The 27,057-nt window shown below is 48.2% G+C and overlaps 1 protein-coding gene and 1 long non-coding RNA gene across 6 annotated transcripts in view; one reads left to right on the top strand and one right to left on the bottom strand.

Annotated features, from left to right (window-relative positions):
* The window catches only part of LOC129383066 (uncharacterized), a 162,132-nt gene extending 159,844 nt beyond the window's left edge, over positions 1-2,288 (top strand). The window contains exon 3 of the long non-coding RNA XR_008611001.2: positions 1,892-2,288. This is a non-coding gene — a long non-coding RNA (uncharacterized lncRNA). The remainder of the gene's footprint in view (positions 1-1,891) is intronic.
* A 22,839-nt stretch (positions 2,289-25,127) lies between these two features.
* LOC126531092 (3-oxoacyl-[acyl-carrier-protein] reductase FabG-like) overlaps positions 25,128-27,057 on the bottom strand; it is a 113,714-nt gene continuing 111,784 nt past the window's right edge. For 4 of the 5 annotated variants that reach the window (XM_072287364.1, XM_072287365.1, XM_072287367.1 and 1 more), the window contains one exon: positions 25,128-25,491. In XM_072287364.1, coding sequence (XP_072143465.1) covers positions 25,318-25,491 — 174 coding nt within the window. In that variant the 3' untranslated portion in view covers positions 25,128-25,317. The remainder of the gene's footprint in view (positions 25,492-27,057) is intronic. The other variant, XM_072287366.1, reaches the window with a different exon arrangement.

Here is a 27,057-nt window from a genome sequence, read left to right as displayed (position 1 = left end):
AGTTTTGTTCGCCTGTCATGACGAACCTCCGTCTGGCCATTTGGGTTTTACGCGAACGCTTGATAGAGTGCGCAAATCCTACTACTGGCCGAGACTTGCCGAGTGTGTTAAGCGGTACGTCCAAGCCTGCCGTGAATGCCAGCGCCGAAAGTCGCCAGCTGTGAAGCCTGCGGGATTGCTGAATCCGATTGACCCAGCTGGCAAACCTTTCGACCAGGTCGGCATGGATCTTCTGGGCCCGTTTCGATTGTCATCTCCTGGCAACAGGTGGATAATCGTCACCAAGGACTATTTAACGCGATATGCTGAGACAAAGGCACTGCCTCGAGGCACAGCTTCCGAGCTTGCCCAGTTTTTCATACAGAGCATCGTCCTACGGCATGGCGGCCCATCGCACGTCATCACAGACCGAGGCAAAGCTTTTACAGCACAGCTCATTGAAGACGTTTTTAAACTCAGCTGCACGACCCATCGAAGGACAACTGCCTATCATTCGCAGACAAACGGCTTGACCGAACGACTGAACAAAACGATGACTGACATGCTGTCTATGTACGTAGACGTACAGCACAAGACGTGGGACGCGATACTCCCTTACGTAGCGTTTGCCTATAATACTGCTACGCAAGAAACAACACGCTTCACGCCGTTTTACCTCGTTTACGGCCGTGAAGTGCAGACTATGTTAGAAGCAATGCTGCCGTTCGACAACATCGATCATCTCGACCTCACCCAAGATGCCGAACTTTTCGCGCAACGCGCGGAAGGAGCCCGTCAGCTTGCCCGAGTGCACATAACGCAACAACAGAGCGTCGATGCGCACCGTTACCATCTCCGCCATCGACATGTCGAGTTCTAACCTGGTGATGAAGTTTTGGTCTGGACTCCCGTGCGCCGAAAATGACTATCCGAGAAGCTTTTGAGTCGCTACTTCGGACCTTACAGAGTGTTGCAGCGAATAAGTGACGTGAACTACGAAGTCCTTCCTCACGGAAGTCAGCCTCCCCGACGTCGACAACCGCAATGTGAGATTGTGCACGTTGTGCGGTTGAAACCATACTATAGCCCCTAATATTCGACGTTTTCAGCCGCTTCGGTTAGTTTTGTGGTTGCTCGTCCATCAGTGCCTTGTGACTATATCGCACACCACAGTGATTGTGACTATAGCCCATGTGTTCGCCCTAGACCATCTCGGCGCTCTCAGGTCAAGCCTATGTATGCTTTCCTTCTCTATCTTTTTTTTTTGAAGAGACTGAAGAAGAAAAGAACGAGGTTCGTCTCGGCATCGCGCGTCACCGCTTGCGTTTTCGTAAAGTGCAACCGCCTGTATGTTGATTCAGCTTGTATACTCCAGCAGAGTATACGCGACAATATATCCATTGAGTTACAGTTAGGCGTTCTTTGTCGCTTTCCTGTAGAAAAACAACACGGGGTACCACACGACGGCTCCGGTAAACGTGCTTGAGACGACGACGACAAATTAGCTGTCGCTCACCCAGCCCATCAACATGGAGGCTTCCGTCATGTCCCCCGCACAAAGTTACCTAATATGTTAGCTGTGCAGTCTAAGCCACTACAGTTAATGCCGACAGAGTGCTTACCTAGCTCCAAACTGTCCCTACCACACAAATCGAGTCACTGCGTGCCGTTATTATTTCCGAATATGGGGAGAGGCATTTTTTCCCTATTACTGTCAAAAGAGGATAGATCTTACACGTGCAAACTTGCACAGCAGTGTCTGGTGATACAGCTCTGGCAGCACAGCGTGGCGGAAAGCATTGTTATTTTGTTCAGGGAACAGGAGGCCGGATAAATTTTCACTCCCTTGTACGTATGTAGAAGGTTCAATGGAATCGTTGTTTCCCGCTTTGCAACTGTCACGCCTTTGCAGAAGCTGGAGAGAGTGACCACGCACGCTCATGCGCTGGGAAGACTGGGCACCCCTGACGAGGTGGCCCGATGCATCGCTTTTCTGGCCTCGGACGACGCCTCGTTTGTGACGGGAGCCACTTTGCCCGTGGACGGGGGCGTCCACATCACGTCGGCCCTTTCGCCGAGCGTTCCTTTGGAGCTGACCGCGCACATGCAGAAACACGCCTGAGCACAAGTCGCCTGAGCACAAACGCGGGTCGTATCTGACGGTAGGACGGCGAAATAACCAGAGATACAATTAAAAGAAAAACGACACAAGATTGAGCGGGTGCAGGTATTTTTCATGGTGATGTATATTTTGGAGTAAAAAGCCGAGCGAAAGAGCTACTAGGCTTCCACGTGCAGCAATAAAATGTATTCAAAATCGGAACCGCACGTATGTGCATTAATCAAGCCATAATGAAATCACACTACCATGAGACGCGGTATGTTCAGCTACGCAGATTAGGAGACCTCGCAAGACCAGCTACGTGGAAGGGATAACCGCGCAAACAATCCAGTAGCTGTGGACAGAACTGGAAGTAAACGACAAAAGGAGGAAGTCCCATTGCGTAATACCAACAAACCACCTGTTGAGCCTTGCGTGCACAACCTTTCGCACACCATGAAGAAAATTACACGCAGATGTAATATCCAAATACATTTCAGCTCACTTTAAGGTCACAAGCATGTGCGAAAAAATTAATAATGACGGAAAAGATAACCATGGGCATATTTCCGAAGTGAAGCATTGAAAAATGTTCGCGTAACGTGTGAAAGGTGCTTTCTATAAAAATCTAGCTGTGTAACGGAAGCTCTGTTGTTGCACGCCACATTTCGAAGGAACTGCAGTTGTTGCGCGCTCTTATCACAAGACACATAGGAAAAACTTGGAGGCTCTGAGCAATGGGGAGGAGACGGATAGATGTCTAAAGGCCAACTGCAACAAAAATTTAACTAGAAAGCCTAGTTCAAGGTAGTGTAGATACGGAAAAACCTCCGTGCGAAATTTGACATCGAAGCACGAGTGAGAACGTCATGAGAAGTTCGAAAAAATAGCCGTTTTTGAAACTAAAACTGAACAAACGAGCACAGCCATTTGCGCTCGCCAGAAGTTATGCATGACTTAATGGTTGGTTCCTCAGCATGACCTCTGCTACAAATTTGTGACTCCACCACGCGTGCTATTATAGCGCTTCAAAAAGCACAGCCGGATTGAGCGTGGGTGCAGCTGTGCTCGTTTGCGCGTAGCTGCATCTGCTGTGCTTGGCCTCCAAGATCAGAATAGCGTGACCATGAAATATCGGAAGCTTCGCTGCTGCATAGCGTAAATATCGTGGGGTACCGCGACGCACCATGTAGGCGTCAGGTCCGTAGATAAAACAAGCTCCTAAGCTAGCGCTACGCCTCCTCTCTTGATCGTTCTGATCTCCACTAGAGGAAGTTTTATTGGGGGTCATTCTGTGAATTTAAGGAACTGATAGACGTTATGCAGAAGGAAATAAAAGTGACACAGCAATAAAATTGTTGGGCCGAAAAGAGGAAACCGCGTAAGCGGTAGAACAAGGAAATAAAACAAGCTATAGGAGGGCGTAAGTAGTCGTCTACGCATCACCGAGATACAAAAAATGTGCGCATACACGAAGAAAAGGTGCTACTTACATATAACAAATACCGAGATAAGAAAAGGATGGTGAGTGAGCGAGTGCAAGAGAAAATTAAATGCTCAAGCGAACGTTGCGTCTATTACATTCGCAAAAGAGACAGTGGCGCCCCAAATATTCTTGAACCATATAAGAGCAGTTGGAGCTCCAAATAAAAATTCGAAGGGATGAAGACGGGATGAAGACGGTAACATGTACGAAGGAGACGATGCACTGCGATACATCACAGACATTTTTAGGGATACATTTCGCATGAAAGAAAGCGTAGTTGAGGCTCAAACAGATCCAGCCGCAACAGAGGAGCCGTAGAGATCAATATTTAGCATAGAAAGTCGTTATAAAAAGAAAGCAGATGAAAATGTCCCCAATGACACTGCAGTAGGACTTGATGAAATCATACTACAGCAAATAAAAAAACTCGGCCCCAAGAGCAAGGCACTGCGGCCTAATGCCACAGTGCAAGTGATTATAACGAAGAAAATTCCGGTTGGATGGCGTGAAAGCAAGATGAACCTCATCTTCAAAGACAAAGGTGAGAAGGATAAGATGAGCTCGTGCAGGTCAGTTACAGCAACGTCGGTGATATATAGAATGGCAATGTAAGCCATAAATTTGGAACTGTTGAATAAGGGGGAGAAAAATTATGTACTGGGGTTACTGCGGAATGAATTTAGGCAGGGCGGGCACTTAAAGGATAATATATTTGTACTAACTCAGTGCATACAGATTTCAGTAGCATAGAATATACCTTTATTGTTAGCATTACTAGATAATAAAGGAGCCTATGAAAACGTAGACAGAGAATTGTTATGGGATGTTCTGATGCACGAAGGCATGTAGGGTGACTTCGCGTAGCTGCTTGGGAAGTTATTTGGCAACAGCTAAGTGTACGTTATATAAGAAGATCGATAAGGCAACTATGTGGCGAGAATTTATCAAGGACTGAAGCAAGGATGTTCTTTGTATCCATTGTGGTTCACGTTTTATGTCAAGGGCATAGAAAGACGACTGGCAAGCAGGAAATTGTGGTTTGATTTATGCTACATGCGTAATGGATGAATGGCGCAACAGAGGCTCCCTGGACTGATGTATGCAGAGGACATAGTGCTACTAGCGGAGAATAAAAGAGATTTGCAGACACTTGCGAACATCCGTGGCAACACAGCGAGAAATGTAAGTCACAAGTTCAGCACTGAGAAATCGGGAGTGATGGTCTTTATTGAAGAGACGAGTAATTTCGTTATGTTATTTCAACAGCAAGTCATACCCAAAGTCAAGCAATATAAATGCCTTGGCGTTTAGATAAACGAAGGAGAGACTTATTCAAAGACCCAGTAAGAGAATCTCAACATGAAAGGGAAGTGGCATGCTGCAATATGCACAGTACACTGTGGAGCCACAATACGTATGAGGTGGTGCGTGGAATCTGTAAAAGAGTAATGGTGTCAACCTTCCCAAATGCCCTTCTGTGATGAAAATTGGATATCTTGTCCGGGTTAGAAGTCAACAAAAGATTGGTAGGCCGGCTGCCTTTTGCAACCCACGGTAAAACAACAAATGAGGCAGTGCAGGGTGACATGGTTTGGGCCTCTATTGAACTCAGAGGAGCAGAGAGCAAAATTAGTTGGAAGCGAGGCTTTAAAACATGGATGAATATGAAGGGGCAGCCAAAATGCATAAATATCTGTACTTAAAAAACGTGGGCACAGAATGGAGGAAGAGGTAAGAAAGTTGGCAACCAAGCAACGGGTAATTAAAGCTGTACGTACACAGCCAAGAGTCATGAGAAAAAAAGTTTGAGAAACAAAGACAGTTATTTGGATGCAAGGAATGGAAACAAAAAGGCCAATGGAGATTTACAAGAATGAGAAGAACGAAATGAAAAGCAAAAATCTGTCTGATAACACAACTAGCAGTTGCTTGCTATTTCAGGCACGAGCCGGTAGCCTACGGAGAAAAAGATACCAGAAAAAATATTCGGAACATGAGGCCTGTTTATGCTGCAGGATAAATCACGCGAACACTTAGCACATCCTAATGGAATGCGAAGGGATTCATCCAGTGAGAACCGTAGGTAACTTACATCTTCCATAAGCGCTTGAGTTTAAAGTGAAGGAAAACGTCAAACGGTCGGCAGTCGGGATAAGCTAGAGACATTTAGAGTAATGGTTGAAAAAAAGCAAGGAAACGATTGGTACGAACGGATCTCTTAAAATCAAGGCTAATGATTTCTTTGTTTCTTTTATACGCGAGGGTTTCTCTCCTCTAAAAGTAACGCATGAACTGCCGATTGACGGAAGTATCCGATGTCTTGACATTAAGTTTTTATTTTCCAACGACCGTGTACGCTGGAAGTACGAGCCTCGTGCGAACAAGCCACTGCTCCCATATCAGTCGGCGCACTCTAAGTTGGTTAAGAGGGGAATCACAAAGACATGCTTGTCAAACGCGTAATGTAAGTCATGCCCGGAGCTGATGTCCGAAAGCATCAAGGAACAGATCCTCCTTCTTCGTTTGGCAGGTTAGCCTACGCATCTACTTATTATCGATGCTGATGGTCTGCTCAAGTCGAAGCTATCAAAGAATTCCGCCAGCCTGCCTTGTGTAGATAAGATGAGCGTTGCTGTCATCTCTTATATCCAGGGCCTATCGCACCGTTTAAAGAAATTAGGTCAACGTGCGAATGTTAGGGTTGTGTTTTCAGCGTCTACAAAATTGCAATATCTGTGCAGACTAATCAGACCAGGCCTCTCTGAGAAGCGCACGTGCAAAAAGAAACACCAGGAACCGTTTGTTGAATGTGTGAAACTAGTTGTTTACAACCTTCCTTTAAAGTGTGGGAAGAACCACGAGGGGCAAAGAGGAAGGTGCCTCAGCGAGCGTTTAAAGGAGCACCGGTGTAATGTAGCAGAAAAGCGGGGTGGGTTCCTTGACGCTCACTGCAGGCATTGCAAGTCCGCTGTTGCCAGGGTGGATGACGGTCACCACTCGACGTGTGCTCCAGCATACAGAGACTGCTCCATTGTGAGTAGAGCCAGAGGTGGGATAACTCGCGAAATTATAGAAGCAGAAATGATTGATAGGCTTGGGGATAACTGTGCGTGGAAACCATCGATTGTCCTTTCCCGCAAAGAGTTACCGTACCTGCGCAACGGTGTGTAAAGAATTTTTGCAAACAGCGCTTGTATGATGTACGCGAAAAGAGTTGTATATGTGTATAGGACCCTTGCTCGAAATAATGATTGTTGCAAGTTAGCGCCTGTTTGTGTCACGTCTCGCTTTCGTCCTTGTCTTTTTCACGCGCTCTAAGCCTCACGATGTCTTACCGACAAGCCCAAATCACTGCTTTACAGCTGTGGACAGGAAGGCAACAATTTAGGTTTGAAATTTATTGTTAGAAAATCTGTTGTTATGGTATTCAATGAATGCAGTAACCAGACAATGGTGATACAGAGCTAAGGAAATACCTCGGGTAACAGGATATAAATGCCTTGGTATATGAACAAACGAAAGCAATATATATATATGGAAACAGGAAAAAACAATAACAGTGAAGGGGAAGAGAAATGCGGCCCTAATTAAGCACAGAGCGCTATGGTGGTACGATAGGTACGAGGTGCTCCGAGGCATGTGGAAAGGTGTACTAGTTCTAGGACTTACTTTTGGAAATGCGGTTTGGTTGTTTGAAATCAGGGGTACAAGCAGGACTCGATGGCAACCAAAAGTTGGTGGGTCGCCTCGCAGTGGGCGCTCACGGGATGACTACAAATGAAGCTGTGTAGGGTGATACAGGCTGGACTAGTTTTGAAGTAAGGTTAGCTCGAAGTAAAATTGAGTATGAAGAGCGACTGAGGAATATGGAAGCAAGTTAATGGGCTGGGAGAGCGTTGAGGTATCTGTACAGGAAAAACATTGATTCACAGTGGAGGAAAAGAACTAGGAAGCTTACGAGCAAGTATGTGGTCTGTAGCGTGGGCAACACAGCAACAAAGAACGTCAAGCGGAAAGTCAGAGAGGCTGAAATAATCTCACAGGAGGCGGCAATGGAAAAAAAAGAACCTGCCATGAGTAACTACTTAAGAGGAAAGAACGAAATCAGGAAAGAAAGAATTTATGATAACTCAAAGGGAAGCTCATTACTTTTCGAAGCGAGGTCGGGATGCCTTAGAACACGCACCTATAAAGCGAGATATAAGAGGGTAGAAGAAGCATGTGCTTGCTGCGGTAAAGCTAGGGAAACTATGGAGCATGTTTTATTAGAATGTAAAGACGTCTACCCAGCGGTCGATTGAGGCACCACTGGCCTCCTTGAAGGCCTTGGGTTCAGCGAAAACAGTGGAAAAGTAAACATGTCCGCCATAAGGATTAGTAATAGGCGATTGGAGGATTGGTGGAAGAAAATTCGGGAAACGACAAAAAACGGAGACGTACAAAAGCACAGTTCGCTATAGGGGATCAGAAATTTTGGTTATGGGAGTTCAGAGCGGTTTTTTCTTCTTTTTTTATTGTTTAAGCTAGGTAGGACATTAGGCAATACAATAGCAAGAGCTTGGTGGCGCAACCCACCGCGCCGTTCCAAAGAGGACGCTCATAACATCCATCCATCTATCCTTGGGACGTGGTAGTGGCGGCGCAGCGGCCTGCGCTACACCGGAGCACATTAGCCGAAGTGGCTGGGATGCGTTGGTTTGCTGTGGACGTTGTCGCGTTGGTATTAAATGCGTCAGCATTTGTATGCCTACCGAACGAGATGACGATGAGGATGATGATAGCAACGCTATTGTACCGCCGGATAAGGTGGCCCCTACTCCCCGTCCCCGGCACACAGGCCTTGGGGACGGGGGCCGGAACCTCCGCGATTAGAAGCAAGCAAAAAGGTCTTGACTCTTCGCGGCTTCTTCCGCCAAGCGGATGGCGTGTTGCTGTGGAGTAGGGTCCTCGCTCCGCAGCATGGCTTCCCAGGCCTCTCTACAATTTATGTTTGCTTTAGCCCCTGGTGAGCTAGCGCATTTACAGATTATGTGATCGAGGGCCCCTCTTGCCCCACAGTGTTTGCACTTACCATTTTCTCTATCATGCATAACATGGTATGCCCAGACCGGGTTTACGAAGTTCCCAGCTTGCAGGCGCCGCCATGCGACTGCCTCTCTATTGTATAGACTTTTATCCGGCGGTGGCACCGGTCTCCTGCGTAGCCGATAATTTTCGACAATCTCCCTATAATTTTGCAGACGCTCGTCCATGTTCCGGCAGTCGGGCGGTTCCACAGCCACCCGGAAGTAGTGAGCTCGGGCTAACTCGGGGGCCACCTCGTTGCCACAAACGGACGTGTGTGCGTGGGTCCAAATTAGGCTAATTTTTCTGTTCAGCCGTCTACTGGCCAGTACCCTTGCCACTTCCGGCGAGATCCTACCCTTTCCAAAATTCCGGATGGCCGTTGTGCTATCGCTAATTATGAAATTTGCTTCCTTTCCCACGCAGACGAGCGCTATCGCAACTTCTTCAGCCATTTCCGAGTTGCGGCTTCTAATGGTGGTGGCCAATACGGGGGCACCTCGGGCATCGACCCCCGAGGCGACCGCCGCACACGACTTGCCACTTGACGCGTCCACGTACGCAACCGACTTGCTGTCCATCGAATCAAAGCGTTTGATTAGTGCTTCTGCTCTCTTTTCCTTCCTCTCCGTGTTGAATATGGGATGCATGTTACGAGGGAGGGGGGGAATGATTAGATTTTCTCAGCAGTCCAGCGGGATGTTTGTCTTGCCTCGTAGTTCCCTATCTGTTTGCAGGCTTACCATTTCGAGGATGGCTCTGCCCGTGGTCGCTCAGCTTAATCTTTCGAGCTGCGAAATTCTGACAGCCTCCGCTATTTCGTCCCAGGTATTGTGCACTCCCATAGAGAGGAGCTTCTCTGTGGAGGTGGTAATTGGTAAGCCTAAGGCCCTCTTTATGCACCGTCGAATGAGCGAGTCGAGTTTCCTCCTCTCCTCTGACCTGATGTTTAAGAAAGGCGTGGCATAGCACACGCGGCTTATTACGTATGCTTCGGTTAATTTAAGCAAGCTTCTTTCGTTCAGGCCTCGTCCTTTCAGCGCGACCCTTCTAAATATGCCGAGGGCTTGCGTGGCAAATCCCTTTAGATTTTTGATTGTCCCATCATAATAACCGTTTTCCTGTATGAAAAGTCCTAAGATTCTGATTTGGTTTACCTTTGGGACTGGTTTCCCCTCTACTTTAATGTAAGATTCCCAGCTACGATTGCACCGGGGCGACTTTGGGTTGTAGACGAATAATTCCGATTTTTGAGGAGAGCACGAGAGACCCCTACTGGCAGCATAGTCCACGACAGTGTCCGCCGCCGCCTGCAGGCGCTCCTCGATGCTAGCATCACTCCCGTGGTTTTTCCAGAGGGTGATGTTATCCGCATACATACTGAAATTTAGCCCCTGTATGCTTCTCAGAGCTTCGGGGAGGTCCCTCATCGCCACATTGAAGAGGAACGGGGAGAGAATCGAGCCCTGCGGCGTGCCCCTGCTTCCTAATTTCAGTGTTGGAGATTCAATATCTTGGAACTTCAGGCTGGCAGTTCTGTCTGACAAAAAGTCCTTGACACAGTCGAGTGTTCGTGCTCCAAGCCCGATTTCTTGGAGATCGTGGAGTATCGCTTCGTGCTTAACATTATCAAAAGCATTGGTCAAGTCTAGGCCAAGGATTACCTTGGCGTCTCTAGAACGTGAGTCGATTATGTCATGTTTTAGTCGGAGCATCACGTCTTGCGTGCACAAGCCCGGTCGGAAGCCGATGATCTCGTGCGTCCGTCTGGTCTGGACTACACGCTCCGTCAATTTCTCCATGCATGAGGTTAGGGAGGTTAGGGAAATGGGTCTTAGATTTTCTAGTTTTGGGGGTTTGCCCGGATCACGATTAGGATCACGTTTGCCATCTTCTACTGGCGTGGCAGGTGGCCTTTAGTCCAAATTTCTTGCATGTACTCCGTCCGAGCGCTGATGGAGGCATCGTCCAGGTTTCTTAGAATTTTGTTAGTTATACCGTCAGGGCGCGGGGCTGATTAGGTTTTTAGTCCCAATAGTACTGCCCTCACCTCCGACTCCGTGATGGATGCGTCGAGCTCCTCATTGGGAGCTCCGTCGTACTTCGGGAGGGGGGTGCTATGAGTATCGCCAATGTACATGGTGATTAGCTTGTCCATAAATTCCGCGTCTGTACCCTCATACGCGCGCCTGGCTTTTGATAATCTAATTCCCGAAAGGGTATTATAATTGGTCGGATCTAATAGGTGTCTCAGCAGACCACACGTTTTCGAAAGGCTCATGCCCCTCTCCATCTCGTCGTATCTGCTGCACCAATTCTTTTCGCCTAATTTGATCGCGTAATTTTCAATTTCTTTGTTATGTCTAGAAATCCGCCTTCTAAGATTACGGTTGCATTTTTGCTTCTTTAGTCTGCGCTCCATACCACGTTTTGCCTCCCACATGTGAAGCAGTTTGCTATCGACTATTTCCGGTGCATCGTCCCCTTCAAGCGTATTGGTTGCCTCCTTCAACGTGACACGCGATGACCTCCGTCCATTTCTCTATGTTTGTGATTTTCCCTATGGCAGCTTTCTCTCGCTTCACCCTAAATAATCCCCATTCGGTGATCCTCGGTTGACACGCACGACGCGTCTTCACCCCTTTTTTTAAGGATTGAGGCCAGAATGAAATGATCGCTTCTAAAATTGAGCTCTGTTTTTCCCATTCAGGTCTGTCATATTTTTGGAGAATGTCAGGTCAGAGGATGTGTCTGCTGACACGCTGTTACCCACCCTGGTCGGACTGCTAGGGTCCGTGTGTAGGGTGAGTCCTAGCTCGTGCGCGTCCTCCCATAGCTGCCTACCTTTTGGATCTTGTTTAGCGTAACCCCACTCCGTATGCGCTGCATTAAGGTCACCAACTATTAGCAAGGGATTAGTCCCGGCTGCCTGAATAGCTTTGCGAAAGAGGGCCCTGAATCGCACCTTTCTCTGCTGTGGAGTACTGTACAAGTTTAATAGGAACCCTCTTGGTTCCTCTTTTCGTCCCGTAATATTTTCCAGTAGCACTGCCTCAATGCCTCTGAAGTTGATTTCGTGCATGATTGCCGCAATATTCCTCTTAATCAACGTCGTGACGCGAGATTTCTCACCCCTGTCACATGAAAAAGCTTGGTATCCCGAGAGCTGTGCAGCTTTGCCCGTCTTCTGCAGGGCTATAGCTAGCGGTTTCTCATCTAATAGCGTCAAGTACTGTTGCACTAAAGCTCGCTTGCGTTGGAAGCCGCGACCGTTCCACTGCCAGATTAAAGACTCACTTTGCGCGCCTCTGGCCATATTAGAGCTGGTCGAGTTGCTCCTCCGCTTTTAGTTGCCATTCTCCGATGGCTTTTAATTCGGCCCTTTGCTTTTGTACTTTACCCGTAAGGGCTTGGATCTGGCTTTGAGTCTGCTGTATTGCTCCCATAATTTGGGCCATGAAAGAATCAAATTTAGTTTCGATTTTAGCTTCTAATCTTTTCTCTAGTGTCACCAACGGATCATCCTTTTCCCCTTTGCGTTTCATTGGGGGTGGTCTAGCCGATTCGATAATCATATTTTCCTCCTCCGGTGCCGCAGGCTGCATGGGAGTCGCAGCCGTAGAGACCGGGCTGGTTGGTTTCGATACCAATGTTGGTTGCGCGTTGTTGGGGGAGGGGGACCCCGTACACGCCTGTAATTTTGGTCTATGCAACTCTTGAGTGAGCTTATTAATGACCTCTTTAAGCTCCCCAACCTCTTTCCGTAATTTATCGAACTGCTCATGTTTCTTATCTTTTGCCCCACTGCCAAAGCTTACATTGTTTCGGTCCCTGCTCTGCTTCCGCGTCTTAGTACATGGGTGTGCCGGGTCCCTGGAGCTCGATCTCCCCCTTTGTCTGGATCCGAAGCGCCCCCTGGTGCGGGACCACGAACGGCCATGCTGCTGGTGCTCTCTGGTGGTTTCCTGCAGCCTCGGAAAGGAGTCGGTTCCGATGCGAAAGTCCTCGTTTCCGCGCTTGACCTTCGAACGACCCCTGGGATTCACTTCGGCAGTCGGTCCGGCTTGCTGCTGCTGCTTCTGAAGTTGCTGCTGTAGCATGTTGACCTTTCGTTCCCACTGCCTCTTCTTCACCTCGTAAGGAACACGGTAGAGTTCTCTACATTTGCTGTAACCGAGCGGGTGTCCTTTCCCGCACAGTTGGCACTTGGGTTCACATAAATGGCATTGTGGTGGTTGCTCCTTGCCACAGCCACGACATTTCACATTCGCGGTGTCCGAGCCGCCCGCAGGCGTTACAAACTTCGTACTTCTTTCGGTAGATTACGCAGCGTTGCGCCGCGGGCGTGTGTCTCACCTACAGTGGCACCTCTTTGTCTTCGAACAGTATTAAAACTGTCCTCGCCGTTTTTCCGAGTCGTCGCACTCCCAGGAGCTGAGGATTCCCGTAGATTTGCAGCCTTTTCAAGATATCTGCGTCCGAGAAGGACAAAGGGACTTCATGCACCACGCCTTTTCCGCAGTCCTCCATTATAGCAACGTACGTAGTCATTTCAATCTTTTGCCCTTCGAACATGAGGAGCTTCAAGTCGGGGTATTTTTGCCTCCTTTCCGCACTGACGCTAGCGACGAGAATGGAATGTTGCTTCACATTCATCGGGATGACGTCCCCTCCGGTGGCGTCTCGACTGACGCCAGCTGCCCTAAGTATTGCATCTGCCAAATACGCACTTCCGTATTTCATTAGACGTACCAGACCGCCGTGCGGCCTCATGACTACTTTCTCGGCGCCGTGCGGAAGTCGGGCGAATTACCTTTCAACCCACTTAGCCGCCATCTTCCTCCCTGCGAGCTTCTCGGCGGCTCGCTGACGTTCCGTATGGCGTACCTCGTTGTTCACTAGGGGGGCCGCTTTTCCTTTCTTCTTTGTAACGTACCATTGCCCCGACACATTCAATTCTTCCGGATCGATCTCCGTAGCTTCTACGGTCTCCATCACAGTATTCGAGCTGAGCCTCCGCCGGCGCCAGTGGCTTCTCGTCGCTATGTCGACCCGAAACTTGCCCGTCACGTAAGACAATGAATGGCACATACCCACGTAATGATCGCACCTAAAGCGCTGAACAAAGTGAACCGAACATTCCATACATGCATTGAAATTAGCAATACAACAGGCATAACAGCATACGTTTCAGTAAAGATCAAGCTCAACACAAGCATCCGAACCATCAATAATGCAATTCATACCACCCTCAGCAAATGCAGTGGTGTTTTTGCAACAGCTCCGCTAAATTAACCGTAATTCAGCTTAACACCAAGGGTCGAGTGTTCGACTCGCACCAGAGGTTAAGGGCTCGAATGTCTAAATAACTATATCTTAATTAAATGCTGTTATTAACTTCAACTTAATTAAGAGCAATGGTCGTGGGTTCCAGTGCCGTAATGCTTTCTCCCCTAATTAAGCTTGCCTTGTCATGTTCGCTGTTGAACATGATAACCGAACGACCGATGATGGTTGATAAGGGTTTATACTGGTCGGATCCATTTCCATAACATTGACAATGACACCGGCCGGCGAGAAGACGAGCAAGTGGAACAATGCTTTCATGTACTTAGACAACTACCAGAGGACGTTCTAGGTGGTTTTTATTCCCTGCAGTCCCTGCAGTGTTTTTGTCGCACACAGTAAGCAAGAGATGAGTAGCATTGCAGTGACTGAGCCATGTCGCGACATCGACAAAACCCTTATGTTGCTGTACAGAACGAAAGCAAAACTGTTACTCCGTGGTCATAAATAATAATAAATGCACAAGGTTACTCTTACAGGTGAAACAACTCAAGTGAAACACGGAAATATTTAGGCCTTAAGTAGATCGCCATAGCCACTGATCCACTGCGGTGTGTGGAATACAACTTGAATTCCTTGAATGCAACTGAACACTGAATCACTTTACACTGGTATTCTTTCAATATACTATCGGTATTAATTTTGCGGAAATTAGTTGACTCTTACTGGTAAAAATACTGGTACTGACCCCTTATAGTACACTGTACCTTAGCGCTAGCATCGAAAGAGCGCCTGCATCAAAACAGCCAATGGTAGCCATGCAGAGAATCCCCCCTGGGACTTCACTTTGTCAAGCTCAGAACAATGCATGGTGCCAGAAGTGGTGAAGCCTGCCCTTCACGAATTCCACTAATACTGCTCAGCCGCTGATGGACGTCCTGGATCTTCATCGGCTGTCATGGAATGCATCAAGCCTCGGGAAACACTGAACATATCCGGATACACCGGGAAAAGCTGGAAGCTGTTCCAACAAATGTTCCAAATTTTCTTGGAGGCAACGTCACCTGAGAAACCTAAGTCAGAAGCAGCAATAACGGCACTTCTTGTAAGCGTAGCAAGCGGAGATGCGATAGATATCCACAACAGTTTTTCGTCCTTGGAGATGGAAAGCAAACATCACTACAAGTTGGTCGTTGCCAAATTCCGGGGGTACTTCGGCGAGCAAGAAAACTAAGTTCACGAAAGGTACGTGTTTCGTACACGCGTGCAGCAGGAGGCTAAACCGTTCGAAAACTTTCTACGAGAAGTCAAGAAACACGCCACGATCTGTAATTTCACTGCCGTAACGAATAACATGGTTCTGCACCAAATCGTTTTTGGAACGAGCTCCCCGAAGCAGCGCAATAAAATACTCAGAGAAAAGAAGTTATAATGGGAAAGTGCTATCGCCTTATGCAAAACAGCCGAAATCGCAGCTCGCCAAAAGGAAATATGATCTAGATCAAAGGAAGCACCTGAAGTCGTCCCAGTGACTGCGAATAAGAGGGTGCGACGTCAACCTGCAAGGTCTATTCGTTCCAACCGAATGCATGCGCCAAGGCACTGCCCGACATACAGCAAGACTAGCCATTTGTGCAACAAGCCAAATCATTTAGCCTTGTGCTGCAAAGCGAGAGCCAATATTGGCGAAGTACAGCAAGAAGATGACCACTTTGACCTTTTGGATGTAGCCGTAAACAGCCTTCCGACCGGGCGCGACTGTCTTGTGAAACCCACGATAGGTGGAAGGAACGTCGCAATCAAGGTTGACACCGAATCCCAAGGGAACCTAGTACCACTGTCTGTTTATCGCAAGTTAAAAGTGTGGGCTTCAGTCAAACGACGCTGCGCTGCGCTCACACAACGGCGGAATTATCAAGCACTGTGGAACGTTTTCGGCACTACTCGTCATTGGTAATATCGTGCCCGACTACCCCTGCGACATACAGTTGTCACGCCTCATGCTACGATTCTTCACACGTGTCAGCAGCCCAAATCGGCCTGTCCATGCCGGAGTGGAGGTCCGTGCAAGGCTACGCTTCTTCACACCTTTCAGCCGCACAAATTAGCACGACCAGCTGGAAACGGAGTCAGCGGACGTTCCCCCTCTTTCCCTGTTTGCGCCAAATAAGGTGTGTGCGTTTCCGACCAAGCTCCCTTCGGAGGAAAAAGGCAACCGACCTCCTGAGGCCATCGGTGGCCCGACGCCATCTGTCTCCCGACACCGGGATTGGCCTCCTGACGCCCTCTGTCTACTGATGCCAGATTGGAGGAGGTGTCTGGGCAATGAGGACGCAGGGATAAAAGCAGATCCTGACGGCAGGGGGAGAACGCTCGGAAACACTGTGAGATTCGGACATGCTAAGGCGCTACCATAGTCTGCTCCGACAGTTACAGCCATTTTGTAAATCTCAGCCATGTACCTTTTTTTGAATATATCCCCTTTTCTTCATTCTCTTGAACGTTGCTCGGAACCCTTTCTCCCGGTACCTGGCACGGCACCATCGATGGACACTTCGTTGGCAGGGCGGACTCACGACTTCCCAAAAGTGGTAGGTTGCGGTGAGATTGACCTCACGGTACTTACGACACGCTGGCTTCACAACCGTAACCTGCAGGGAAGTGCACACTTCGTTGTGGAGAAAAAAAGACCACCACGCCATTCTAGGACTGGACGCCAGCGAACGCTTCGGTTTAATTCAGCGGAGTGTTGACACTGTAGCCACAACCACTTCCGAAGAAACAGCCCGGGAGCTCTCCCACCTATTTCACGGCACTGTACGCCTTCATCGGGAATACAAAATTGTGCTTCGCGAAGATGCTATGCCCATCGTCCAGACAGCGCGAAGAGTGCCCCTGCCTCCTCAGCAGCCGCTTCGCCAATAATTGGACAGGATGGAACAAACGGCCATCGTGCGGAAGATTAGCAGCCCAAAAGACAGGGTAAGCCCATTAGTCATCGTTCGTAAAAAAGACGGCAAGCTAAGGGGGTGCCTTAAAGAGATACAGAATAAAAATCGAAGAATATAGAGAAAGCCCCACAATTGCATTCCTAAGACACGATTGCTATAGTATATAGTCATTATTCGGGTTACTTTTGAGCGGATGGCTTTATTTTTGACTCTCTATGAGCGGCCACCGCGTCACTCGCAAAGCGCTCCCGACAACAAGCCGGCGAATCTGACGTCACACCTACCCTCAGCAGCTGCGGAGCGAGCTCGCCGGCTGCGCAGTTTTGTTTTCCTCGCGCGGCGCAGAGAAAAATGCAAAGTTCTAGTGAGAGCGATAGCATGAGCAGAACTTATGACTCCGACTTGGATGAGCGGCCTACTGAACGACCACGAACGATAGAGGCGTATGCCTACGATCCGTCCGCGTCGTCAAGCGAAATTGACGACGACCCGCCGCAGCAGTCTCCCTCCACGGTGCCGAGAGAGTCTGGACCAGCAAAGTGGTGTTTACACTGTGCATTCCATGTACACGCGTTCGCCTCGAGAGATCAGGGGCGGCATCATAGGTGGAAACCAGATATAAACGCGGTTCCTGCGGCTCGGATCGCAAGCTCGCACCTGTCACGAATGAGTTAGCGAGACGAGAGGCGCACGCCTCATTGACAGTGTTGCATCCCTGGCGGTGCGCCCAGCGTGATTCACTCAGTCAAACGCTTTGCCATGTTTGGCTTCAACAGAGCGAGGACGCATATGCCTCAGGCTATGCAATGTCAGGCGACGTAAGGAATTTACTCTGCGTTCTGCGCAAAGCGGCTTGCTCCGCCCGCTTGGATGGGTAGCTGCTAGCGCGTAAAACATGAAAGCCACCAATGCACAATACAGGTGCCGTGAGTACACACTGTACAAAAAAGAACGTAGAAATCGTTGAAGATATTGACGCGTGTAGACCTCCCTGTACCTACGCCATCGGAGCAGGTGTGGCCGGCGGCGTGAGCATAACAGTCGGCTGCCGACTCTCCCGCGGCAGGGGCTTCATGCGCGCAAGTAGCTGTCGTGAGAATAGATGCGATGAAGCAACGGGTGAGGATTGAAGCCAGGCATGTGCAGTGACTGAAATGCGCCTCTCTAAGCAGGGAACGTCTTGTTATTCACGGAGTGAACGAGTACATGCGCAGCGGTTTCAGCGTCCCGTTGTTTCATCGCAGCCGAGCACTTCTTCCCTTGGTGCACACGAGATGGCGCCACCAGTCTCATGTCGGCGAATTTTTTTTTCGTCAGCCGTCGCTTCAGACGATCCGGATTTCGATTTATTCTGGCAGAATTGGCCAAACATCTGGCTGAGAACGTCGTACAAACGACAAATTGCGGTGAAACGGCACCTGTGCGCAAAACTGCAGCGTGAACAAGTACGCGAGAAAAAGACTACCGCTGCCTGCCGTTTTCACATGCGCGCAGCAGACCCTCGGCATTTTGCGGCGTTGACACGGCTGCTCCACACATCAAACCACAAATCCACGAGATGAAAGACGAGGTTTTCGAACAGCTCACACGAGTAAGCGGTACGAATAGGACGGTCGAACAAAGAAAGCGCGTTGCTGCAAACGTCAACTCGCCCTTTCGCGCGCTCAGTGTGGACGATCGCTCGCAATGGGCCTCGAGGTGGGTAAGCGTGACGTGATATCCGGTTTTGCCAGAGCTTTCGGAGGAGGCCGGTAGGTGCTGTGATTTGAGAAATATTCACTAAAATAATTACTTTTCGCTCACTTCTCCTCAGAAAGAGTGTTGTTTTGGTCGCTCTCGGTGCGACAGCTATCACTGGAGGCAGAAATCTCGGCGACAAATTTTTTATTCACTATCCCTTTAACCCAAGGATAATCAACCAGAGGACATTGAGGTGGAACTAACTGGCGCGAAATTTCTGTCACGTTTAGACGCCAATGTCGATTTAAATCATGTTTCACTGTATGAGGAAGCAGCTAAAATGTGCCCGTTCTCAACACCTTTTGGTCGTTATTGTTTTTTGTGGAATCCTTGCGGCATTTCCTCAGCAAGCGAAGTATTCTAGAAAGTCCTAAATGTGTTAATTGACCGCCTTCCAGGTGTGCGCGTGTATGTGGAAGATGTGTTGATCTGTGGTGCGACCAGAGCGCCGCACGACCAGCGCCTACGAAGTGCTCGGAAAGCAGCTGAAATCGCGGAACTTAACTTTAATGTTGGAAAGTGCACGTTTGGTGCACAGAAGATTGCATTCTTGGGTGATATGTTTTCGAGCGAAGGTACTAAACCTAATGCAAAATTAATCCACGATATGCCAAAACCAGGAAACAGGCAAGAAATAACAAAGATGCTTGGGACTATTAACTATTGCAGCAAATATCTACCAAGCTTGGCACAGTGAACGGTTCTCATAAGGACGCTTCTCAAGCATGACGTACGGTTTGAATAGACACCAAGCCATGAAACAGAGTGGCGGGATATTTGTAAGACCCGGAGCGCAGCACCACTGCTAGCGATTTTTGACCTTAACCTGGATGTAAAGGTGACGTCAAATGCCTCGCAATTCGGCGTTGTTTCAGCTTTTTTTCAAACATGTGAAGACGGATGGACACTGGTAGCCTATGTGTCGGAATCTTTAACGGAGACTGAACTGCACAATTCTAAAATTTAAAAACAAAGTCTGGCGCTTGTTTTCTGTTGTGAACGGTTCCATCACTTTGTTTACAGCCACCCGGTGATAATTGAGAGCGACCACCGGCCTCTCATCGACATTACAAAAAAGGCGTTATTGGATACGACACCACGACTGCACCGTTTCTTTCTCAGACTTTCGAAGTACGATTGCACGATCATGTTCATTCCCGGCGAACAGATGGCCCTAGCGGACATGCTGTCAAGGGCACCAGCTCCGGAAGATGGCACAGCCACGGACATCTCCGACGTTGAAGTCCATGCCATCAGCATGCTGTCGTCAGCGAAAGAACTACCGCATGTGACCCGTATCTGAAGATAGTGTTGCAAAAGAAAAAGGACGGACAAGCTATGGAAGGACCACTCGCGTCTACGTCCTCCGAGCTTTCAGTCGTGGACGAAATACTTCTCAAGGGGACAAAAGTTGTAATCCCCACGCAAATTCGGACTAACATTTTGCAGAAGATTCACGCAGGGCACCTAGGCATAGGAAAGTGCTCCTCGGACATTGAAGCGTTATTATAGAATTGTGCTATTTGCAGAAGGCATGCCCGCAACCAGGCAGCTGAGCCGTTAAGGCTTCGATCAACCATTTCGCAGTCTTGATTGCGCGTTGGAGTTGGATCTTTCAATACGGCAGCAAAAACTACCTGTGTGCTTACGATTTCATCTCTAACATTCCAGATGTCGACCAGTAGCGTGACCTGTCAACCAACTTCGTGACAAAGGGGCTCGGAGCGATATTTTCACGATACGGCATACTAACGGAAGTGTGCACTGACAATGGTCGCCAACTTTAAAGCCAAGAGTTCGCACGTTTCGCTAGACTTAATGACTTTCAGCAAGTGACTTCAAGTCCCCGGTTCCGGCGTTCAAACGGACTAGCAGGAGAAAGGCGTGTTGGTGGTGAAAAGGATATTTAAAAGTTCACAGAAGCAAAGTAAGATTTCTGGCCTGGTTTATTTAGTTACAGAGCCAGGCCCTTGGAAGACGGATGGTGCCCTGGCGAACTGTTTCGATGAAGGCGTTTGCGCACACATCTACCTGACTTCCCATCGCCATCCAGTGCTTCCTATAAGGAAGCACCAGCAAATTAATCGAAGCCGTCATGCCTTGCCCCCCCCCCCCCCCCCCCCTCAACATAATATTGTCGTGCGAGTCAAGGAGACGTCGTAGTCAGAAAAAGCCAAGGTGATGGCACCAGCTGCACCACGCTCCTTCTATATCAGCACAAAGAGCCAGAAGACACTACGCCAAAGCCGCCAGCAGTTGTTAGCCAGGAAAGATGCTTCACTCCAGATCTTTCAGCAAGTGAGTCAGACGATGAACAAGACACCCCGCCATTTGGCAGCGTATAATACGCCATTAGCTGCGTCATCATTAGTGTGCGTGGGAACAGCGAGACGACAGAGCCCGCCTACAACGCCACCTAGCAGATCGCAAAGGCAACCTAGGCCACCTGAACGTCTCTCATATGATGTCAATTTCAGACAAATCGGCTAGAGGCGCTAAAACAATCCGGACTTCTGTGAGAAGGGAAGACACGATACGTCTTCCCTTTTTGTATCGTATCCGCATGCGCACCCACCGTATGCGCATGCCGTCCGCCTGCCGGTGCCGGATGTACGATAACGCTCTCCTCCTCTTACGTAACGAGTGCGCTATATATACCGTAGATAAATGAATAGATGCGTTCACTGTTCACTGGCTGTGCCGACGCTTCACTTCATCAAGCTCAGAATGATAGAACTATGCATATCATATTGACCATATCATACAGTCTGGCCTAGTTAGTGTTTACTGCATATCATACTGACCGCTAACAAAGAAGTGTACAGTTCCCTGGACTCATCCGTGTCGTCGTTTTGTGTTCTGTTCCCCTGTCCTCGTCTTTCTTAGCGGTCAATATAATATGCAGTAAACACTAACTAGGCTAGACTGGAAGTCTTCTGATACAGCTATGTTGATTAAATTCAAATGCATTATCGTCGACAGTTATCGGGAGATGGATTTGGCCGTTTTTTCGAGTAACCTATGACATGAGGCCAATTACTTTATTGACGAGACTAGCTGTAACAGGCGACGTAAATTTGAGAGCCATGACGGCCTCGGTAATGCGCATGTTCAGAGAGGTAAGCCCGGGGCTCATTATCAATGCGTTAGCCAATGCGTTAACACAGTCCATAGAATCGGTTCAGAACCACTCAGTTCGGTTTATTCTCTATAACTACTATCGCTTAGCCAGCGTTTCTCGCATGAAGCGAAAGCTTGAAATACCTCTCCTTTCTACTAGACGTTGAATTTCCCGCTTATGCCTGTTTCATAAAACATACTACACTAATAATGAGCTAAAAATGTCACTATTTTCGCTACCGAGCCATTTGTCATTCCGCATTGATCATCGAATGGAGGTTGGGATGCCTCAGCGTAAAAGCAATGTATACCTCAAAGCCTTCATCCCGAAAACAAGTCAAGGCTGGAATCGCCTTCCCGCATCCATCGTCACTATCACAGACCATGTGATAGTCGGCTATCTGTGAGCATGTGCTGCCTCATTAGGCATTTTTTTTCTTTTCCTATTGTCACTCCTCTCTGTAATGCCTGTACTGCCTTGAGAGTAAATAAATGAAATGAAATGAAATTCTACGGGTACTTCACGCACTCCTGTGGCTCCGTATGTATGTATGTATGTATGTATGTATGTATGTATGTATGTATGTATGTATGTATGTATGTATGTATGTATGTGTGTGTGTGTATGTATGTATGTATGTATGTATGTATGTATGTATGTATGTATGTATGTATTTATGTATGCGTGCGTGCTTGCATGCAGGATTGTGTGTCTGAATAAATGAATAAATGTATGTAGGTATTATCTACCTATTTTGCCGCCTCGCTTGTTCACTGGGTAGTGCGTGCACAAACGGGTGCACTATCAAGCTGCTGTGCTAAGGTAACAGGGTTTGAAACCAATCACTGGACCTATTAAAGTAACAGAGTATGTGACAATGTCTACATACGTGCCTTTCTTCAACTAACTTTTTCGCACCGTAATCGGTCACTGTAGACGCGGGAGGGGGCATGTACATCTGTTCGAAAAAACAGACGCCGACTGGGAGCATTGGGTGTGTACCGTTCGAATTGTGCTGGTGTTGAATGATGAAAAAGATCCCACAAATTTATCCGATGCTAAGCGGAATCAAACCTACGTAACCAGGGTTCCTGAAAAACAGCAACCCCACGCATTATCAGACTGTGCCACAAATTCACTTCATATACGCCGCTCTTCAATGAACACCTCGCCTACTTATGTCGCTGATTATGTGCCACTGAGTGTGCGGCAAGCGAGGAAGCATTTCTCAGTGTTCACGTGCACCGGTGCACCACGCTTCTCGTTTCAAAAGCCACCTGCGGACTCCTTAGCACTGCTATTAGACGGCGCAACGAGTCCAGAAAGAAGTGTGAGAGAGAAGCACGGTGGGCATTACGCTCTTCTCAGCGTTCACATACTCCGGCAAGCTATACATATTGGAGGCCACGCGCAGGCTTCACGGCGTTGGCGCTAGATGGCGTCGATTGTTCTTAGGGAAACGCAAACAAGTAATCTCGCTGCACTACACGTCTCATACATCACTCGTTTTGACGGTCGCAATACGTTGTGTGGCTATATTGGTTCAATGTTAAACGCATTACAGTCGGCAGTCAGTTCTGTTTTCTTATTTAGGCGGTGTTGGTTTGTATCCATACCGCATGCTATCAGGATTTCAATGTCATGAAACCACATATGGACAATCTTTTCAGCTTTTAATTGGACCAGCCAGTCAGTTTCTTCTCCAAGTCTAAGAATTAAGAAAACACTGCGCTCTAGTGAAGACCCAGTATACATTACAGCGCCGCCTAACTCTCAGCTCACGAACTTAATAAGCTGGCTCATTCCCCAGTATTTCTCATTCTTTTTTATCCATGAGTGGGCTTTCAGTGTCGCTGTGGATATCCCCGCAACAAAAACGACGAACAATCACCGGCAAACTTGTTTAGAAACAAAAGTTAATGAATATTAGCAATGTCTCTAAAGGACACAGTAAAAGTGCCAGGTCAGATTCTTCTGCTTGCCTTATATATGCAGCGTTATCGGCGGAAACCATCTAACGATGACTATCCACGGTAATGCACTTAGCACTGAATAAACATGGGGACACAACGTATTGTCACGAGCCAAACGAGTAATGAGGCGTATAATGCAGCAGCCGCATTCCTCTTTCGTGCATCCCCAAGAACAATCGGCACCGTGTAGCGCCGCGGCCGCGAATGCTGCGCGTGGCCTCCGATGTGCGCGGCGCGCCGGCGCGTATGAACGCTTAGAAACGCGTTATACGGCCACCGGGCTACTCTTTCTCGCTTTTTTCTGGACAAGCTGCGCCATCTGGTGACGTTGCCGAGAGGTCCGCGTGAGGCCTCCGAGACGAGACTCGTGGCGCGCCGGTGTCTGCGGAGGCTAAGAATTGCTCCCTCGCTTGCCGAACACTCAAATGCACATACTCAGTGGCCCAAGTTGTATAGAGGTTTACTGAAGAGTGGCACATACCCAGCGAACTTGTGGCGCAGCCTGCAAATGCGCCCGGTTGCTGTCCCCGAAGAGCCCTTGTGACGCCGATTTGATTCAGCTGAGTATCGCATAAATTTATGGCATCCTTGAGGTTATTCTATAGCGGCACATCACCATTGGAGCGCATCTAGTTACTCAAGGTGCCGTCAAAGTCCTTTATTGAAGAGGGGAAGACGCCATTGGCACATACTCACTGACGCAATTTGGCTTCAAAGTGGTTCATTGTGGAGCAGCACAGACCGAGTGCCACATATCCAGTGCTCCCAGTCGGCGTCAAAGACTTTATTCGCCCAGCGGTACCTCCCAGTCCTTCATTTGCCCATGTCGGTGGAAAAGAAGTTCGTTGAAGAACGGCACGTCTGTGCACAATGGCACATTCGCAGTGATCAAGTTGGTCCGATGGTTGGTTTCGAACCCTGTTACATCAGCATCGCCACTCAATGCGCTAACCATTACGCCACGGACTACCCACTGACCGCGTAAGTTCTGTCGCACACGTTGGGGAGCAGAACGTGCGTGCAATAGCCGGCAGGAGAGAAGCAGCTGCTGCGAATGACTTTTGGGTGGATTTCATGTGAAAAATCACAAGCACACAACACCAGCCTCGCCGCATCCACATAACCGTCTCTCACCACTCTACCTTACCTGCTAATATCACACTACGCTCGCGAAAAGGGGCTTGCGAAAAATAAAGAGAGACGAGAAACATAAATGAAAGGCAGGGATTTAAACCAGGACTGAGCTACACGATACTTAGGGAAGGGGCAATGGCGGGAAAAGTTTCGCAGAAGAGAAAGAACCGCTGTTGGTGTAAGCATATATCTTTCAGTATGACAAGGAGAAAATAGGACATGCCCTGCAGTTGAACGTGCTTACGGCCGCGCCACGAACTGAGGTGCTGTAAAAGGTAACTCAGAGCAAAACTTGTGTGCAGCCAAAACATATTTATTAGTGTATAAGCATATATGCATATGGTCCTTAATGATTCTTGATGAATATGTGTTCATATCAGGCGCCAGTGCAATCCCAATCCTTTTTTTCTTCCCTTGTGCATCACTGTCCAACGCCGCTTATGTGTCATGACTTGCTATCACGTTGCCCTTTAGGTATCCCTTCAGAGATTGCGACGGTTGAGGGTCGAGAACAGCTGCAAGCCACCATCGACGGGCATTGTAATTCCAGTGACGAAGGAGGCGTCATCCGAGGCCAGGAATGCGATGCAACGGGCAACCTCGTCGGCGGTGCCTGGCCTGCCCAAGGCGTGTGCGGTACCCGTCAGCTCCAGCATCTGTACGAATGCGCAAGTCAGACGATGAAGATTTAGACATAGCGCTCCTCGTGACGTAGCAAAATAATGAACCGAAATGGACTGCCCCACTGCCTAATTAAGCGGTGTAGCTCAGGGCCTCATTAAGTATTTATCTTTTAATAAATAAATTGATACCCCAAATACCCCATTTGGGTATTTACATAAGGGGTGGGCATACCTAGCAGATGATATTTTTGACAAATCTGTGAAAGATCACTGACTGGAGTTGTGCTTGGCTTCAGCGGGCACACGATTCCAAGCGAACATCTGAGCGCCATCACTGACCCCCCGGCGAGAGCACTGCGAGTCGTCATCCCCTATGGTACGTCACGAGAGCGCCAGACATCCCTAGTTTATAACTGGGGCTGCTGGTAAAATGCCTGAAACGAAATATTGCGGGTCCATGCCTGATATTTCTTCGTGAGTTGCGGACCTACCACGACTGGAGGCGTCGTTTGCGTATAAAATTTACAGGTGATAGTCATCGAGCTTCCTACAAAAACTAGTAGAAATAACCCAGGCAAGGGCGGACCCATAGGCAAGGTCCCGTGGGCACAACTCTCTCGGAATTAATATTTGAAAACACAGACCGCGCAGGCGATCAGTGTGTGCGTCTCAGGATCCGATATTGCATCTTTAAGAGCAACTCGCCTGGTGGTAGTTTTTCACGTGAGACTTTCTACGGGCGCGAAGGCGAAAAACGAACATTATGTTTCTTTTTGTTGCATCTTTTTTCTTCCCTGTGTAGGGAAGCCAACTTTACGCCTTTGCAGGTAACTTTACTACATTCTTCGCTTCATATTATTCCTGTCACATTCTTTTCATTGCTAAACATTGGCCAGTCTGATTAGGCAATGAAGACTCCTTTGTTTCTTGTTCGTTTTGCAATGGAACCATTTTTTTCTGTACACGCTTTCTTGTTACTTGGCCTCGAGTCAGTCATTCCGGTAATGGGAGACAGGCAGGTGTCTACATTTCTACGTGGATGCAAATTAGTGCATGCTGTGAGGCCATTTCGCGCACGCGGAACACTGCGAGACCGCGCCGCCGAGCGCCAAGTACTTCATTGTAAAAAAATATGTAGGGTGACTCCTTTCCAACGAGAATGTGACCTGGATGACATCAAAACTTTGGCTTTGTTACGTGCGATGGTGGGTCAGCAAGCCGACGTTGTCAAACGCTTTTTAGGTCAGGGTAATTCATTTTTAGAATGTACACAGACGCCACCAGTCCACCTTGTCGGTCTGGTATGGACTGTCAGCTATCGGTCAGCTATATATTTATTTGTTCATTTCTTTCACTATACCATAAATACCATCTGACAGAGATTATTAAATTAAAGAAGAGGGGAGGGGGCACGCAACGCACTTTTAATATTGACATTGGCAGGAAAGAAAAAAAAGAAAACACCGCACTGATGTAGTGCATGCACTGAATAAAAGACTGCTAAAACAAGAAACACTGCGCAAATGTTATATAAGCAGAGGACATGTGTTAAAAGATGGAAAAATATAAACACTAGAATTATACATTGCCAACACAGGA

The sequence above is a fragment of the Dermacentor andersoni genome, chromosome 3 (assembly GCF_023375885.2).
Source record: "Dermacentor andersoni chromosome 3, qqDerAnde1_hic_scaffold, whole genome shotgun sequence".
Lineage (NCBI taxonomy): Eukaryota > Metazoa > Arthropoda > Arachnida > Ixodida > Ixodidae > Dermacentor > Dermacentor andersoni.
This window is presented reverse-complemented; position numbering and strand designations above follow the sequence as displayed.